The sequence below is a fragment of the Vanessa tameamea genome, chromosome 14, assembly GCF_037043105.1.
Source record: "Vanessa tameamea isolate UH-Manoa-2023 chromosome 14, ilVanTame1 primary haplotype, whole genome shotgun sequence".
Classification (NCBI taxonomy): domain Eukaryota; kingdom Metazoa; phylum Arthropoda; class Insecta; order Lepidoptera; family Nymphalidae; genus Vanessa; species Vanessa tameamea.
This window is the reverse complement of record NC_087322.1, coordinates 11,575,384-11,595,983: the sequence shown is the minus strand read 5'-3', so window position 1 is coordinate 11,595,983 and position 20,600 is coordinate 11,575,384. Positions and strand designations below refer to the sequence as shown.

Here is a 20,600-nt window from a genome sequence, read left to right as displayed (position 1 = left end):
ATTATAAAGATCGTGTCCTATTCAATGAATATAGTCCTATAATTACGGATAGACTTTTAATATATTGTAGGCAAACCGCAACGTACGCAATTGTAGTACCAATAAGAAATATCTTCCAGACCTTTGAGATACTTTTTGGTATCAAGATTATTCAATTCACCCGCTCTCTTTAAGTTACGTAAGTTAAGTTAGTAATATTTAGTATGACTTGGTGTAAGTCCGTTTGGGTACTACCCAAATCTCATATTTTACCGCCAGGAATATTGATATCGCCTTTGTATTGATAGTTGTTGCACAAACTGTACGCGACTCGCGAGTTGGCGCGTGCCACTTGCGTTGAATGCAGGTACGTCTGATATGTTTCGATACACTGAAACCTGTGAGAACTTGTACCTGAGCGTTGGGCGTTCGTTGCTTATGAAACGTGTTCTACGGGCGACAAGGCTTGATGTCATTCTTCACATAGAACTTCATAGAATTTTACTAACCGAGCAAAACGCAGAGTTCTGAGCGCAAGCCTTGGGTGCCTTCTACATAATTGAACTCTCATAGTAAATATTTTTGCTAATAAAGAGCAAAAATTACAACATCGGCAGTTGTTAAGATGACATTTTTGCTTCGGACCAAGCTGGATGCATCTGCTTGTTTCATATAATAACTTGAAGCCATATTAATGTCGGTGTCAATAGGTAGCGCTTAATTCTGGATCGGATTGAACATAATCACCTTAATATATTATCCGTTTATCACCTCCTACGTTAACTTCAAGTGCAGCGTATTTTTATAAGTAGGTACCAAGATGACGTAATTCGATGGGATGCAGGTCAGCGATCTCTTTGTGGTACACTCTGTACACGTACATACATGGTCGGTAGTATTCCTTTGAGTTCGTGCCAGCCAAGGCGAACTACTGACGCGATGGTGGTGCCAAACGGGTCATTTCTTCTACTTCTTCAACTATGCTACAGGCAGTGCTTGTAACTCTATTTCAATGTAATTCCATAAAAATAAATCAACTTTTTTTTTTGATTTCACGATCTATTTTTTTTATTCGTTGAAAGGTATTCGTGAGTATATTATGGTTTTTATAATAATATAATTTTACCTATTTACTTACTTAAGAGGGGAGTACACTTTCATTGCCTACTTTGGAGCCTTTAATTCTTCTACAATTGACATGGTTTAAATCCGTACCCTTAAAAAGCTCTGCAGCTAAACGCTAGAATATTTTTTCTTATTAATTTTATGGTTAGCGAGGTACGAAATGGAATAAAAAATCTACTCTTCTTTGATATCAATTTTAATTTCTTTGTCAATGGAGGAGACTGGACGATAAAGTTTCTCCTTAACGAGACAAAGGGTCTTTGTTAAACAGTGACTATGAGTTTACTTACTTTATTCAAATCCACACTTAAAAAAATATTTTAAATTTCATATTTTGATTTCGGATTATAATTTATTTATCAAATATAGCATTACACATAAAACCTAATAATACAATATAATTCAAAATATATATATATTAAAATATGATAAATCGATTGAAAACTTTAGTAAATTTCGCGTATTTCATGGAGTACTTTCTATAAACTTCAACTTAACATACATCGTAGGAAATCCTAACAATCCTACATATCTTTGGAAATTAGGTTATTAATAATTCACTTAGTTCGAATAATAGATAGTTTGCTAACTTCATATGAATTGACAGATTCTTTCGTGGTTAATTAGCAGGTTAATACCAAAAATTATAAAAAATACTAAGATTATTTGAAAATGTTTGCGACTGAATAATAATAAACTCAAGTATATTGTAAAGAGAGTGATGTGATGTCTGTGATGGTTCAGTTCCTAAAATACTTGAGTGGTGAACCATGTTAATAAGTTCAAAGCGTTGGTAGTGGGGCTTTGTGTAAGTCAGGATAAGTACCAACAGCTAATCAAATATTCTGCCACTAATCAGCTAATATTTAATATTGTTGTGTTTCAGTTTGAAGCGTGGGTGAGCCAGTTTAACTTAGTAGGTAACAAGGGACATCAAATCTTCCCAAGGTTGGTGAGATAGAGATTTCTTAAAGTACCAATGTCTATGGATTTTGGTGACCACTTACCACAAGGTCACAAGGTCACCAACGGCCAATTTGTCCGCCCCGCCTATATTAAAAAAATCTCGCGAATAAAAGGTCTATGTCTGTTATTTTATTTTTTTAGAGACGAGATAGTACATGATGGACAGAGGCTGTAACATAATTATGAATATTAACCTAAAATTGCGGGTTCAACAAACCCGGGTAAACATATTTGGATGTTCTAGTGTTTATAATTATTTTTGCTCGGTAAAGGAAAAAGTGAAGAAACCTGCATATGGCGGATTAATATTTGCCACATGTGTATCCACCAACCCACATTGGATCAGCTAAGTGGAATAAGCTCCAAGCCGCCTCCTCAAGAGAATGGCAGTTTGAAATTTAGAGGCCGTTTTAATTTTTTATGTTTATAGTCGAATGATTAATAATCAGTAAATAAAGTACAAAACCAATAACCATTTTCTTATAAAGTCGGATAAACTTGATTGTAGCCAAATTCCCGGACGAGCATACTTGGCAATTCCGAATGAGATAAATTAAAAATCGTTCTCTAAAGAAATTTAAAATAATGTCAAGGTTTATATTTGTAGATATGGAACCGTTTAATAGCTTCGTAAATGTATCTATCCATTTATTTCAAATATACGGACTTTCTAATAAAAGTTTTATAGCCGATGAATAGTCATTTTTCTTACAATCCTTAAGAAAGAGACAAATGTCTCTTTCTTAAAGCAAGAATTTCACATACGAAGGAAGAAGACGAAGCGTTGTCTATCTATGCAATTTATAGCGAATACATTGTTGCATACCGATCTTCCTCTTTCTGGCGATAATAATAATTTTAAATTTAAAAGAAAAAGACCAAAACATTGTGTAATTATACAATACTAGCTGAACCAGCGGCTTTACTCGCGCGAAATTCATAAAACTATACCTGTAACACACAAACCGTCATCCCTCCCTTTACGCCATCGAGGCATGAATAAAAAAAGGCGCCTATGTGCGCCCGGGGCTCAAACTACTCCATATCAAATGTCATATATCGTTTCAAAGGTTTAATCGTGCAGACGTAACAGACAGAGTTACTTTCGTATTTATAATATCTGTATAGATATAACGTTACCTAGTAAGCGGGATTGTTAATTGGGGATGAGATGAGATGCGGGAATGAACATAGACTTCAACGAGGAAGCTTGTACGAGAACATTGAATGATTATAACAAGATTAAATTAAATGTAATGTAATGTATGTACCACTGGTATGGAAAGCAACAGCCGGAAACTCAGTTATACCTGATCATCTATGAAATTATATATGCTAACTATATTATATACTAGCTGTGCCCGCGATTTCGTGCGATTATGTATTTAACAAAAAAGTTATTGTCGTAGCCCAAGTAACTCCTTATTACATCAACTATCTGCCAGTGAAAGTCCCGTCAAAATCGGTCCAGCCGTTCCAGAGATTAGCCGGAACAAAAAGATAAGACAGACAAAAATAAAATAAAAAAATATTTTGGTATATGTACCGTGTATACAAATGCATTAAGTAAAAAGCGTTTATTTTAATATTACAAACAGACACTCCAATTTTATGATATGAATAGATAGATAATGATTTAAATCTATATTATTACATCGTTTTAGTTTTTTATTAACATTCAGTTTACATAATATTCCTTGGTGGTTTTTTTTATGCTATAAGGGGAAACGAGCAGGAGGATCACCTGATGGAAAGTGACTACCACCGCTCATAGACATCTGCAACACCGGGGGGCTTGCAGATGCGTTGCCCGGCCTTTAAGAAATGTGTAGGCTTGTTTTTTGAAGGTTTGTTAGTGTTGTGCAAGATCAAACCGCTAAACAGTAGTACTCATTATTGATGTTTATCGGTTTGAAGGGTGAATGAGCCAGCGTAAGTACAGGCACAATGGCAGACAACATCTTAGTTCCCAAGGTTGGTTGCGCATTGGCGATGTGAGAAATGGTTAATATTTCTTTGTGTAGGTGCGGTGGTGACCACTTACCATCAGGTGGTCCATTTGCTCGTCCGCCTTCAAATATCATAAAAAAAAATATATAATATATATGTACATGTATCGAAGACCGGCGAACTAAACTGTTTATTAAGTTTAAGTCTATGGTTTTGGAAGTAGCAGTTTAGAGTTTCGACTCTGACTATTATCGCGGCCACTCCTTACACAAACTTCCTTTAATTTACGAGCATCGAATACTTAGGGTGCTAGACGAATTTAGAAGTAAGTTAAATAAGTCTATAGTCTTACGGGCTAAAAAATTTGAGATTTTTTTATCTCAAGTAAATAATTAATTACTTTAATCTCAGTAATTCATACGGTGATGATTTGTACAGTAACTATTTTTAAATTTTATTTGTATATAATGAAGGCCTAAGACATTGACGTAAATAATTTTCTAATATGTAATAATTACATACATACAAAATTCGATTAATTGATTGAATATTTAAGCAAAAAATTTACAATTTAATCGTCAACATAGAAACTACGACCGGTTCTGAAAAGAAAACTATACCTGATAAGAACCAGCGAAAAGAACTTAAGAGGTTTCATTTTTACAACGACATCAAAATAAAAAAATGAATCTGTTAACAATATGTGTCCAAAAATATTATAAATGGAGCTATCGAAGCGTTTTTTTTAATAGCAACAATGACAAATGGTTTTTGGAAACTGTGACATCGCATTATCTCCGAACTTGAAGTGATTAATACTCTTTCGCACCGGCGATATACGTTTTTTTTTTAAGATATTTTGTACATTGATAAATTAATTTAATCTAAAATAAGGTTAATAGGTCAATGTTTATTTTTGATATACGGATAATAAATTTAATAAATATATATGTAGTTTATTGGAAATGACTATATGGTTAATATATTTTTATAAAAATAAAAATATAATCACAGTTCGATCACTAACACACGGACAAATAGTCCCATAAATTTTACAAATACCATTTATGCACAAAACACACGGACGGGGTTTGATGAAAAACACGGCGACATTAAATTTGAATATTTTTTTTTAAGCAAACTTTTGTAATCATATATTCCTATGCTGTTGGCTGCTGAGGAGTTCCTTGGTATGGAGCCAATCCTGGGCTTAGAATCAGGTCATGCTTACCATTAATATAGAGCCGAGATGGCCCAGTGGTTAGAACATGTGCATCTTAACCGATGATTTCGGGTTCAAACCCAGGCAGCCACCACTGAATTTTCATGTGCTTAATTTGTGTCTAATTTCAACGAAATTCTGACACATGTGTATTCCACCAACCCGCATTGGAGCAGCGTGGTGGAATATACTCCAAACCTTCTCCTCAAAGGGAGAGGAGGCCTTAGCCCAGCAGTGAGATATTTACAGGCTGCTGATGTTACCATTAAATTATATTGTCAGCGAAACTGAACCAACATGTAAAATTTTCAAGTTAAGCGGAAGTGGTTCCACAGCTTGCAAGATTTGATTAACTAACAACTGACGAAATATTTGAAATTTAATAAAAGCTTGTAATAATTATGTATGTCGTAGAGCCGAGACGTCCCAGTGATTAGAACACGTGGATCTTAAACGCTTTGGCTTTCGGATCGTACTACTGCAATAATAGATACTAAAGTGTTTCGATAAACAATAATTCTTAACGTCTATAAGACAACATTCTACTACTGTATACGTATTTATAAAACAACGATTTTTGCGTGAATCCTTTAAAATTAATACGTTCGTACTCACCTAAAACTTTCTGACCTAATTTTTACATACCAGTAAAACTGAATTTTTCAGAACCATTGTTTATTACACCAGAAGAAGTTTACACTTTTACTGTTAATAAATGAACATGGGACGATGTTTCTACGGAATCGCTCTTTGGTTAATTGACCACAAACTTCTCTACGCTTCATTGCATTCACTTTGCATGTTATCGCATGTGCATGGCTTTATTTTTGTCGTCAGTGTGAAAGGGCTTTAAACGTTTTAAGAGGTGATTTGGGGCAATATTTTAGCGACGACAAAGTTTCATCGAGTTTTGAATTAGGAAGGCGGAAATTTCGAGAGTAACGACACATTTTAATGTTCCAATTACTTAAAGTTAATACACATAATTAAAAAAATGAAAAGTTGTAAAACACGCGTGAGTTATATTTTGATTGACAAAAACGATATGAGCAAGTTGTTTTATAAATAAGCAGAACAAAAATATTTTAATTTATTATTTAATTTTGTTCGTCAATTACAAATTACTTGTAAAGTAATTATGAATATAAAAATGAAATACACAATTTGACTTCAATCGGGTAACACTTATGGTTTCTTTTGTATTGTATAGAGTAATGTATTGACTTGATTGTTGCTCTAATTGCCGATAAATTGCAATATTAAATATGATGTTCACATTAATATATTTTTTCTGAACTTGCTCAGAAGTAGGTGTTTGTATCTCAGCATCAAAAATTTCTATATCAAGGTTGAGCTCATTTGTTTATTTCATATATTAACACCAACAAAAAGTTCCAAGCCCTTAAGACCAGCACTAGATCACAGATTTACTACTTTTAGGTTATGACTATATAAGGGAGGTAAGAGAAAGATATAATTCCACAGATACCGAAGTCCTGCTTTCAAATCCCAGGTTGAGCCGATAAAAAGTTATAGGGCTTTCTGTCGAAGAAATCTCAGTAGGAAAAGTACGTAAAACGGACGGCGTCTGAACTCTTTCCGGTAGTTTCGTGATTATGAAAGTGAGAAAATAGGGGAGTGCACTTGCGTTTACGGACAAATTTGTGAACTGTAATATGTCCCACGTAGTTCGCTGTTCTCCCTTGAGATTGGCCGCTGTCGCCGAAATAAGGGTAAATCTGAAGTAAAACATAGTTATGTACATTTTCTTGGTACAGTTGCGTGGTTAATAGTTGTGTTACACGCTATTTAATTTCAGTTAGAACAAAGATTTGATAACTATGGGTTTGTAATCACGCGAGAATTAGAGAAATTTACCTTCGCGTAGAATAATTTCTATTGTTCTATTGCGATATTCATTGAATATTCAATATTCAAAATGTTATCCTTAATTAAATAGTTTGTTATAAGAAATTTTCAGTGATTTTAGATGATCAAATTAAATGTAGATATCAATACTGATACCAGTATAATACCGATTAGCATTTTGTATTTAGTTGTGTTATATATGCAAACTCAAACTCAAAACTCACCGCCGACAACGATCGTAAAGAATGATATGTGTTAATGGCTATAATGATCATAGCATTTAAAGAATACACAAATCAAAATATCACATTATATAGTTCTCTTGGTACCTGTCATATGAAATAAAATGTAAAATAGGGTAATATTCTAGAAGTTTCAAAATAATGTATAAAATAATAGCTTTTCCTGGGACTCTATCTACGTCATTATTTTTCCCGCAAATCCGGTAATTTATATGCCTTATATATGTCCCAGACCATCTGTATGTGAAATTCCATTTCGATCGCTATTCGGTCGTGGTGAGGTTACAAACAGACATATTTCACGTTTATAACATTAGCCTGATATTTATCAATCGTAGCTAAATAGAAGCGTCATCCTGGCGTAGCATTTTATCAGCGATGCGTAGCAGTGCCATTAAAAAGGATACATTTATAGAAAATACAATTTATTACGTGAAATTGTCTTTCAAACTGTTTCATAGCAATCACCTAACATTTATTTTGTAATCAGTATAAAAGTTATTTTAATATCAAATTAAAAAATAAATAAAGACCGTGTCGTTTTGATATATTTTTATCTATATGTAATTATTATATTAGTACTCGCAGAATATAATCATAATCGTAATGAAATTAATTTTAACAATTGAAACTGATGGCTGGAAATAAAACGTAAAAATTCGCACAAAGTTTCTTAGATTTCGTACTTTTGCAATTAGTAATTCAATTTGAATACGATTGTTTTCGTACAATTAAACAGCTGGTGTCGCCATCGTTCGAGATGTAACTGTTTAAATCAAGTTAGTTTTCATTAGATAATTCGTTTAAAATAATAGCTAAAATACTGAAATATAAATAAATTGGCGAATAGACTCAGCTCTGCAGCCTATGCGGTAAAAAATTTTTGACTTTTGACTGATGTGGATACGGCTCGCCTTGTGTACTTCAGTTATTTCCACAGTATAATGTCATATGGCATCCTACTCTGGGGTAATGTAGCTGACATTAATACCATTTTTGTACTGCAGAAGAGGGCTAGTCGTGCAATTTATAACCTGGGCCCAAAATATTCGTTAAGAGGTAAATTTAAAGAAATAAAATAATGACTGTCGCTTCTCAATTTGTTTTTGATAATGTTATGTATGTACGCAAAAACATAAATGATTTTCCCAGAAATTGTGACGTACAGAAGGTACACTAGGAACAAGAATAAACTTGTTACTCAAAGTACCCGATTACACAGGGTTAGTAACTCTTTTTTGGTGCAATGTATACGTTTTTACAACAGGCTCCCAGAAAACGTTCAAAATTATTCAATTATAAAATTCAAAAGAATCGTTAAAGAGTGTTTGTGTGCTAAAGAATATTACAACACTAATGACTTTTTAGTTGACTGCACACCTTGGGAATAAAATGATCGTCTCCAGGCTGTTTCAAATAACTAAAATATAATTATTATTGTACATGCAAAATGAAAAAAATAAAAAATAATAATATCCCGCTGAGTTTCTTTCGCCGGTTCTTCTTAGGTCCGAGGTGTTAAATTCCGAACCGGTGGTAGATTTTTGACTATCAATAAGCAAGTGTAAACACTTCTATATTGAATAAAGAATTTTGATTTTGACTTTGACTTTGACTTTTGACGTCGGCCAGTCTTTGAGCTTCTGCACCAGTCCCACTTTACTAATAGATACTTTCTTGACGCAAATGGATTTCTTGATGAAAATAAAAAATTCACTATATTTTTGCTATAATATTTGAGGAGTTCCCTTAATTCCTCATGAATGGACTTGATGTTTAGAGTTCCGTAGCCAAATGGCAAAAAACGGAAACATTATAGATTCGTCATGTCTGTCTGTCTGTCCGTCCGTATGTCACAGCCATTTTTTTCCGAAACTATAAGAACTTTTCTCTTGAAACTTGGTAAGTAGATGTATTCTGTGAACATTTACCATGCAAACTTCCACCCAAAATTGGTTTGAACGAGATCTAGTAAGTAGTTTTTTTTAATACGTCATAAAATGAAAACCGCATTTACCTTTCATTCAATCAACTCAAATATAAAAAAAAACAACATTTAATTTCATCAACATAAACCTTGTTACTTGCTGCTACGGAACCCTTCATGGGCGAGTCCGACTCGCACTTGGCCGCTTTTTATTAAAATGGGAATACATATATACTGTGAGAGCCCAAAACGAGCACCACATCCACCTCGCAACAGTAAAGACGAATGTCGGCCGCATATTCCAAGTCCTGGTTCAAATCTTAGGTAAGCCCTCCAAAGAGTTTTTGACTTTTCTATCGAGAAATTGTTAGTATTACCCGAAAGTATGCAAGTTGATACTGTTCTGTATCGGAAACCACTCAGAGCCGTTGGTCTTCCAGCTGAACTCTTTTCTGTCGTGGATTTCCCAACCCATTGGATTATGAGAGTAAGGGAATACTTCTGTTTGCGCAAAGACTTACAATTTATCCCATGAGATCGGTCACAATGGCCGTTACTCACTATTTACTTACATATTTTTATAATCCTAAAGGATAAATGTTACCGTCACTCTAATAAGCAATGTTGTAAATTTTATTTTATTACTCAACTTTAAACGTTTGTCTGGTTTATGTATAACCACTTCTACTTATCACCTTTTATCTCTTTCGATATGGTTCATGATATGTAGAATCGATGTCTATATAATAATCCAATGACCTTGACCTTAAGATGCAGCCTCTTTTCCTTCCGAACTGTTTAAAGCTTGAACTTTTACATGCGAAGAGTATCACTTTAAGCTTGGTGTTCATCTTTATTAATAAATATATAAACTGGAATATATACTGATATGATGAATATAAACTGGAACTTTTTTTTGGTTTAGAACTTAATTCTCAACGACTCCCCAGTGTAGACTAATGAATAAATATCGTCATGAGTTAAATGCAAGTTTTCGCGTTTCTTCGCCACTGGGCGCGAAATTCATTATAAAAAACTAATTTAGTCTTCCAAAACAGTCTTCGCTAGGTTTGCCAGAATTTGAATGTATTATATTGGACCATCTCGACTCAGTTTTCTTCAACAGGCAAAAGAGCTATACCGAGTACTTGGACTTTTACACGATGTTATTACTGAGTACAGTAGTAGTCTGCATAGTGAGCAGAGTGCTGATGTAAGCACGCTCTACTTTCGACGTTTGTAGAAAATAATTTTGATGGGTAAATAAGGCAACGAGGTGAGGGGAGGTGAATTAGGCTGAATGTAAAACAGCATACTATAAAACTATAGGTTGTTCTTTTCTTACGTTTCCGTTTTCTTGCAACGCAGCTGGTTTTCTCAATTCGTACCCTAGAAATGGCCTATATTAAGAACAGTATTTCTTTATATTAAATATTTTTTTTAATAATATATTATTTAACGTGTCTGTATAATTAAAAAAAAGATAATCATATTAAATTGAATTTTATTTCTGAATCACTTTTCAGTTTTTATTATTTATTTACAATAAGTTAGTAGAGAACAATAAGCTAATCATATTTTATGTAGCTTATTGACAAGGGTTCGAATATTGTATGACACGTAGCAATCAGCCATCAACCTTCAGTCATGCGACGTGACATCGGCTGCGATAAAAAAATCCAGTAAAAGTACAAATTTATGACGATGTGTTGTAAATATTCATAGAATTGTTCGTTTCAACTGAATATGGAAAGGTTCTGTTTTTAATTGATCATACAGAAACGAAGTATCATGCATTAAGCTTGAAATAAGTTAAGTATGTTGTCTCCACTTAAAACGGCTTAAATTAATTTGTTTTGTTGAATATATTAAAGGTATATAGATTTCTAAACGCCGATATGACACAGTGGATTTTGATTCCTGCTCAGTAAAGATCATCTTGAAAAAAAAATAGACACGTGTATGCCAACCCGTATAGGGGAAAGACGGTGCCACAAATTTCAAATCATTTTTTAAAAAAGGAAGTCTGTTCGTATGTGGAAAATGGACAGACTGTTACTTTCGATTCATAAGAACTAAGGCTCGTAAGTGAAGAGCGATGAATACTTAGGACTTCAAGACTCCTAGCGATCCCATATATTAAAATCAGTTTGTGTTTCATTGAGATGAGAAAGGTGATATGTTTTGGGAGCGTTTGAAAATACAAATATAATAAGAGTCAATACAATTATGTGAATTTGATGAGGACAGACGATGATGTTTTAATATTTGTAATATCTATTGTTACTGTTAAACTGTGGATACATTTTACATACAATGTCAATGATTCTAATCGCATCAGATTACCCGCAAGTTGATGCAAGTTATTAAACAGCGGGAAGTTGCTCATTTATATTATATGAAACGTAATATATTAATTATTTCAGTGGATATTAATGGACAGTATAAGGGAAAACCACGTGCTGGAAAAATATCGCTGCAGTACAATGGACCTCCATATTCATTGTCGAGAAGCTATTGTATCCTGCTTGTTCTAGACAAAGAAGTTTGTGTTTATTCAAAAGAATAATGAATTAATCGGCAATTTCTTATTTTATAAAAGAACTATGTTCAATGGATTTTATAATTCTTAGGACAGAGCACTATTGCGTAATGTCCGTTGGAGTTCTTAGATATTCATTATGTATGTAGGTAAGTGAGTGGAGTGCACTCGGTGACATGTTGAAGCTATTCCAATTGGCGGAATTCACAAGGCATCCATTATGCATAAAGGTCGTGTAACGAGGTACATATTCAGAAACATAACTACAGAGCTCAATAATAGCGAAGTACTAAAAGTTGTTTTGCATTGGGCTTAAATTAAAACCAATTGACATAATACGTACACATTACAGAAAGTAACTCACGAGCAATAAAAATACATTTATTTTGTAATAATAGAATATCAAATAGATAAAGATTTGTTCTTTTAAACTAGGTTATTGCGAAGCATGAATTGCGTTGATGAGTTTATGAAACAATTGAAAAAATCAGTGAAATTGAATCATACAAAAATTAAATTCAAAACTAGTAAAATTATTTCGTAAGAATGTAATTGCCATTGTTGACATTGCATTGGCAGTTACCAAATATGATCATCAGTATGCATGTTGATAATGAGAGTCTACAGTTCAGACAATGAACAGTTATGTGTAACATTTTTTTAATTTTGAATCTTATGACAAGGGTTTTTACAATCTACTAAATAAAGACATAACTATACAAAGTAATTTTTTTCCTAGGATAATAAATATTGGGATTCTTTTTTTAAAAGTTAAGTACGTGTATATAATTTTTTATTTTTTCAGGCATAATAGTTTTCTATGAGGCGCACAACGAATAATTCAATTAATTTTCAAATAATGAATAATAAAATTATTAAATAATAGTTAAATTAAAAATATCAAAAATTAAAATAATAAATACATCTAAAGTTTAGTATATACATCTTTATATTATATTTATATTAGGTATCCTTTGTTTCCGCGCACTATTATTTAAACTTTTTTATAACTCTCCACTGCGGCGAGTATGCGTTAACCCGCATCGCGTAAGGGTAACACTCAACATCCATTCATTTGAAGAGGTGACATCCGCTTGTCTGGGTTGAAGATAGATACTTACTCCTATTAAATACTTTTCATAAAATTTAATAAGAAAAACATAATTTTGTGTTTTTATTACAAAAACAATGTGTTTTCAAAAATTAAAAAAAATTTAATCGTACAAAAAATTAATAGTAATAGTAAAAGCACAGCAGTTTTCTATCATTATATTTCTTTGGCAACATTATTGCGGTAATTATATTTAATGTTTACGTTACCATTAAAAACGTTGTAAAATAACACTGGTTTAATGATCGCAAACGTAAAAATTCTAAAATCGAAATAAAAGAAACATTAAAAAGTTATCAATTGAACTGTCAAAATGTCACATGTAATTTATAATCTGTGTAATAAAGAAGTTTTTACTCACCGGCGAGAGTGGCGAGTAGCGCGAGCGCGAGAGCTAATGGCGCGGCACGGGACATGCTGCCTCGCTTGCCGGCCGCAGCGGACTGAACTACCCCGCGCCCCCGAATGCGGCACTGCGCTTCTGTGCCGTTTACATGTTTGCGGTGCGACTTTCCATAGTAATCGACATTAATGTGCAATTTTCCTAATATATTTTTTAATTACAGCCAATGAAAACCATTACGTCACTAGTCTTATATTCGGAAAGTTATTTTAATAAATTTAGAGTTTTTTAAGAACATTTGCTGATTGATCTAAGTAGAGAGCAGTTTCATTGCTTAAATTCGACATGTATTTAATAATTTAAAATAAATAAAATTGTTTTTATTTTTATTTTTCTCGTAGTATCTTTATTTTTTTAATGACTAGAAAGACCTTTGACGGGAAGAAGAAGAAGTCACTTTTGTTGGTAGTAAAGAAAACAATTTGCCGATTGTGATTCGTGGCAGATCCTATGGACAACAACGAAGTTAATTATCTTTATAACTCCAGAGTTATTGGGAAGTGGAAAACCGCGCCAATTCGCGTCCAACCGCGCGTTATCGCATCAATTTGTACGCGATTGTACAGCTGATCGCACACCGTTCACACCTAACATCTATTATGCTAGGTCTACACTGCATAGTTTTGATGAAACCTTAGATACATTTTAGTAAATACAACCCACAATTTTTAGTAGAAGTCTTAGAGCGGCTTCATCCGCGTTACTACTCCGTCTGCGTGGTTAGTAGTGCAGTTGTTATACAGAATAATTAATTAAGTTTTATAACGCAACATCCAACGTATCTGGGTTCTATTTTATTCTCTAACACGAATATTAAATGTCTAAGAATAACACATAAGTCGCTCCGAGAACAGCATACAGAGTGCTTGTAAACTAATGAAGACATGTTATCATTTTTAAATTGAAATTTTAATAACTTTATTTGTGACACACACTGCTGCAAAAAAATATATCAATAAGAGATTGATATTCCCTTCGTGTCTTCTGCCTTAGTTTCTGTTTTCGTGTGTTATTTCATCTGGATTATAGTAATTTCTTTGAATGTCATTGGCAGAGTATTTCGTGCGCAACAACTACAGATAAATGATGACATCTTTGCTATGAGAAGTTACGGCAAGTTAAATAAGTACAAGATCGTGGTTCCGTATTATGCCTGAAGGAAAAACTGTGGAGTAGGGTTAATATGATAAAAGTAATTGCATAATAAACCAGTTAGTGAACAATGTTGTGGGTATTTAATACAATGACATTTTATTTATATTATACTATCTAATAGCCGGCGTGCGTTGTAACGCCTGTGTTTTTTTTTTTGGTAATTGAAATACTGCGTCAAAAATCTTCAAGCTAGTGCTAACAGCACTATAAATATTTAGGTAATTGCTTAATTTTTTTATTGTGGTAATATTTGAGTAGATGGAAAGTTTTTTTCTATAATGATTCGCCTATGTATATGATTATTTTTGAATAATTTCGATTACGTCAATAAGGGTCTTAGAATGTAACTATATTTATAACGCATAACGATTTACGTGTTTAAAAAAATGAATGTGATAAGTCATAAATAAACCAATTAAATAATATTAGGCAGTTTACGTTTACCCAATCCGCAACGGTCACGCTCAGAGGCTTCTGTCAAAAACCTAATAACTGGTTGGTCAGGGTATATTAGTGCTTTCATTTCATTCAATAAACGATATGTGAATGCTTAGACGCGAATAAAATAAAGCTATTATAATTAATTATATCACATATCTCGTAAAAGTTAAAATTGTTCATATGATATTCAAATTCAAAGCAACTCGACTCGACGATTGTACCTCAGATTCAGCTTTAAATTCAAATAGTTATAATCTCATTGCGGGTTTAGGTAGATTTATGTTATACAAAAGACGGGCTAACCGCAAAAAAAAGAAAAAACATTCTTTAACTGCCAACCTTAGGAAGTGCATCGAAGAACCTTGCAGATGTGCCAAAAAATAATACAAAAACACCTTTTACTCAAATAACATACAAATTCTTATACGTAAACATAAATATAAATGTAATACATATTTTTAATGGCCATTGGCGGACGGGCTAATGGGCCACATGTTGGAAAGTGGTCACCACTGGCTATACATGTATATACATTGGCGCTTACTATTCGGCATAGTAGGCGCCAATGTATATATAGTAGAGACCCGAGATGGCCCAGGTTAGAATGAGTGCATCTTAACCGATGATTTCGGGCTCAAACCCAGGCATGCACTACTGAATTTTCATGTGCTTAATTTGTGTTTATAATTCATCTCGTGCTCGTGCGGCGAAGGAAAACATCGTAAGGAAACCTGGATGTGTCTAATTTCAACAAAATTCTGCCACATGTGTATTCCACCAACCCGCATTGGAGCAGCGTGGTGGAATATGCTCCAAACCTTCTTCTCAAAGGGAGAGGAGGCCTTAGGCCAGCAGTGGGAAATTTACAGGCTGCTAATAAATTCCGCATATATCGCCAGTGCGTTAGCGTAACTACAGGCACAAGAGACATAACATCTTAGTTCCCAAGGTTGGTGGCGTTTTGTTGGTATAAGAGTTGGTCAATATATCTTGCAGCGCGAATGTCTATGGTCTATGATCACTTGTCATATTAAGGGTGTCGTAAGAGTTTTCAGTATTCCTTGTGTAGTTTAACAACCATAAATAATATTGACGTTGTGACTAATCAGTAGTAATATATTCCCTAGTTACACAATAATAATAATTTTATTACAATTTAGGTCACGACTAACGCCTCTTTTGAATTAAAATTAATTCAATAGTTTTAAACGGAGAAAAATTCACCTTCACGTAATCTAGATAACTAAAACGGGTCGAGCGTTGGCGATAAATTAAATATTCATAATCTAAAATTGACAGGAGTTGAGAATTTATTAGAAATTGAGAATTAAATTACGAATCAAATGTTTAATATTTTGTCGATATTTAAATAGAGTTTAAATTATATCTAAAGGTAGACTATAAAGAAAGAATATGTACTTAAAAGGCATTCGTATCGTTGTCGAAATCAATTTATATGAAATTTGAATACCGCCCGTAAACTCTAGCGTGCGTAAAAATTTTAAGCAACTTTAAATGCGTAATCGTATCGAATCTGTACTAATATCATAAATGCGAAAGTAAGTCTGTCTGTCAGTCAGTCAGTTACGCTTCCACAGCCAAACCACTGAAATTAATTTGATTAAATTTGGTATGAAGCAAACTTGAATCCCAAGGCATAGGCTACTTTTTTATACCTAAAAAGAGCATAAATTTATACCTAAATCTGACAACCAACCCCTTAAGCGCGCAAGCGACGCTGTGGGCAACAACTAATAATAAAACAACAAAAAAGATAATTGAAAACACCAACTTTATTTTGACGTACCTTCTACCTACCAGGCATCCTCGACGTCATACTTGATTACGATTCATTCACTAATTTAGTTTGATGTGGATATAGACATACTGTTACTTTCGCTAGATACATTTATATATCTTGATCTCCGGGATATGAAAGGGTTCCTAAAGGTAAAAATTGCGAATAAGAAACCAGCTATTTAAGCCGGCTATAATTATTGTACAACTGGGCAAAGCCCAATTATCTTGTTAAGGGGAAGGTTAATTAACGGCGAGATTTCTTGAACTAAACGTCAATGATTTAGTGCTTATTTTATTTATTATAAAACAGGCGTGCATGCAAACACAGCACTCTCGCCTTTAATAAAAATAAATTATAATAATCTAATCTAATAATAATTGTATTTTAGAAATAATTTTATACTTACGAACTAATAATAATTATTTATGAGCTTTGGAATCAAATGTTAATTTTAATGTTTTTTTTAATTATCTGTGGAAAAATTTTGGCGGGCTTTTACAAGGGCTTAAAGTTAAGGGCAATGAAAATAGAAGTCACAACTTTACGTAACATCCTGTGTCACGGGAATGTAATACCGCTACCTTCCAAGCTCTTTGTTTTGGTGGAAATTCTTGAAGATAATTTTTTATAATAACGGTTCCAACCCTTCCCATACAGAAATACGGGTCTTTGAGCTAACGACACACAAGTAAGTCGGGGTACTAAAAACCTAATAGTTTGTTATTGTGCTACGAGAGAATATTAAGGCAATATAGTGATTAGACTAAACCTCTCATCGAATCGTTATTGAAGAGTTATTGAATATCCATTCAGAATTTCTACAAACTTATGATAAATGTACTGGATTTGATACACTTCTGTAAAAATTGTCTTCGATTGGTTAACGCAGTTATAATAAATCTTTACAATGTATTCAATCTATAATTATATATATATATTAGTAAGTTTTTATTATAATAGTTTTTATTGCGTCATTCGAGAGATTTCCCTAGAAAAAAGTTAATTTCAAAGACATAAAGATATATAAACTATTTATAAGTGTACGAAGTATTTTAGAATCAATACTAATATAATAATAAACCACTGAACTTGAATTTATATCCCAAGGAAGGATATAGGCTACTTTTTTTATAAAACCCATGACCCTTAACGCACGGGCGAAGCCGGGGCGGAATTAGTTACTAGTTTTTTTAAATATATTTTTAAATTTAAATATAACTTTAAAAATAATGAAAGGTAACTTTAAAAATAGTGAGACAATTTTGTTAGATAAAGGATTGATTATATATTAAAAATATAGCCTAAATCGAGGTCTTTTAAATGGATAAATAGAGAATGAACAATATAAAAGAAAAGAATTCGAATTAATTAATGAAATGGGTGTTTATTCTCTCCCAAGACTATATTAATGGAATAAATTATGGAGAAGCTAACTTTTATTGTTTGTTGTATAATAAAAAAAAAGAAACAGTCTGTAAAATATCCCACTGCTGGGTTAAGGTTGGGTCTTCTTTTTGAGAAGGCTTGAAGCTTTTTGCACGTTGCTGCTCGAATGCGGGTTACAGGATAAACGTTGCAGATTCTAATCCGTCACGTGCATTTTTCCTAACGATGTTTTCCTCCACCGCCGAGCATGAAATGAATGATAAACACCAACTAAGCAGATGAAAATTCGGTGGTGATCGCCCTTGTTATCTAATCATTGTGCCATCATGGCTCGATTATTAGATTTATTAAAATTATTTATAGCAAAGTGTGTGACAGAGTTATCCACATATTTATTACCATGTTAAAAATTGAAATGTCTGATTTATTTGTTATCTGTATCACATAAAGCCTTAATAGCTTTTGACTATGTTGAGTTGTCACGTTGCGTGTGTCATAGACAATAAAATGTCACCATAAATTAAATATGTCTGACGTTATTATATTTTTGTCTATGATTGTTTGTGTTCCACGCATAGATTTATTACATCTATATCAATCGTTTTACTGAACGAATAATATTTGTTATTTCACTCATTCTTGTTTACTAAAAAGCGTTTCAACAAAATTGAATTTAACTCGGATTATTTTTCTTTGCGTTGAAATGTAAAAGGTTATTGAGTTTCCAAGTCTCGGCTGAGAGGCTAACTTGTTCCAACTTAAAAACAAGTTCAAGCGACCGTAGCTAGTTAGCTTAAAATTAGTTAATAAAGTTAAAAAATAAGTTAAATTTAAAATTTGTTTATAACTTGTTTTTTTGAGGCTTAAATATTTTCATAGGCGTAACAAGTTTCAAACATTTAATAAGTGCTTTAATTGTTTTCACCTGCAAAATATAATTATTTTAGTCATGGTTTTTTAACAAGATTGCATCGCACCCTCCCCGGGGTATTTGAAAAGGTTTAAAAGTTCTTGTAGAGTAAAAAACAATATATTTTGTAAAATATAGTCATATTTTGATATATAAATTAGGTAGTTCATGTCAGAAAGTGATAAATATCATCTTATAAATGAATTTTATCGGGCGGTAGAGCTATGTGCAAGGCTTTCTGGGTATTATATTCTACCATCAAACGGCAATACTGGATTTGGTTGTGTTCTGGTTTAAAGGGTGAGTGAGCCAATATGTAAATACAGTCGTAACATAACGTCTCATTCCCAAGGTTGGTGTCGCATTGGTGATGTAAGTAATGGTCTATATTTTTTGTATCGGCAATGTTATTTGGTGGTGGTATGACAACTTACCATCAGGTGACCAATTCGGTCAAAGGTCTACATATTTAAAAAAAAAAAATCAATAAACTAATTCGTTTGGCCTAAAAATAGCTTGTTTGACACGTAACAAACATCTTTAATTTATAGCCTCTCGATTTATCCGTGTAAATAAACGATGACTGCTTTATAGAATTAATACAAAATAATGACATGAAATACGCAGCCAACAGTATTATTCTATACATATACTTAATGTGATAATAATATGGTCATTTTGTTCAAAAAGCAATAAAAAAAACCATCACCCTTTGTGGTGTTTTTTAAACGTCAGCTACCATTTCAGATTTATCCTGACGTCGTAAACATGATGATAATGGTAATAATGGCGACCGATTTCAGCCACTTCGGTTAAGGGGGAGTCTATTTTGCTGAACAGCGCACAAGTTTGTGCGCAAACACAGGTGACTAATTGGATTATTAAAGTGCACCACTTTAATAATCCAATTAGAAGGCAAATTCGATACGACCGGGATGAATTAAGGCGCAGAACCAACTTGCTTTCCTAGGCACTGGAGTGTAACCAAAGACTTCAGGATTTGCGGCCCTATATCCAGTCACTAGACCAACGAGGCAGTTATCATAATATAAACATAGAAGCTAATTTGAATATATAGAGTCGTTATGGTTACTTTTAATAAGCTCTTTAATATTTGGGTCCCAAAATTGCGACACTGCAGACAATTGGATGCATAGTTTAACTGTCGCAGAGTGCTCCAGGCATAGTCGGTGATAGTCAAAGTGAACGGATTTAACTTCTACTTTGTTACCTACGTCATAATAATACAATATAAATAGTATAATATAATACCTACTTCATACTGATACATTTTTCAAACAAATTCATAAATTACGAATTAAAAAGAAAAAATAGCAAAATTATTTGTAATACTAATAAAGTCTAGTCTACCCTAACCATCCTTTTGAAAGTTCGGGAGTTTATTCCACCACCTTCTCTAGTGCATTTTGGTGGATACTAATAGGGCAGATTTTATCCGAAACATGTTTTCGCATAATTTTATAAATCAAAATTATGAACCTGTAGTTTTAGTTGTTCTAACCACTGGACCGTCTCGACTAGTCTTGTATAAGTAAAATTAATTATTTGTA

At 33.0% G+C, this 20,600-nt stretch overlaps 1 protein-coding gene across 1 annotated transcript in view; it reads right to left on the bottom strand.

Annotated features, from left to right (window-relative positions):
- LOC113402213 (uncharacterized) overlaps nucleotides 1-13,429 on the bottom strand; it is a 37,673-nt gene extending 24,244 nt beyond the window's left edge. Inside the window, exon 1 of the mRNA XM_026642402.2 lies at nucleotides 13,295-13,429. Within this exon, the coding sequence (XP_026498187.2) occupies nucleotides 13,295-13,349 (55 nt within the window). The 5' untranslated portion in view covers nucleotides 13,350-13,429. The remainder of the gene's footprint in view (nucleotides 1-13,294) is intronic.
- Between the last annotated feature and the right edge of the window lie 7,171 nt (nucleotides 13,430-20,600).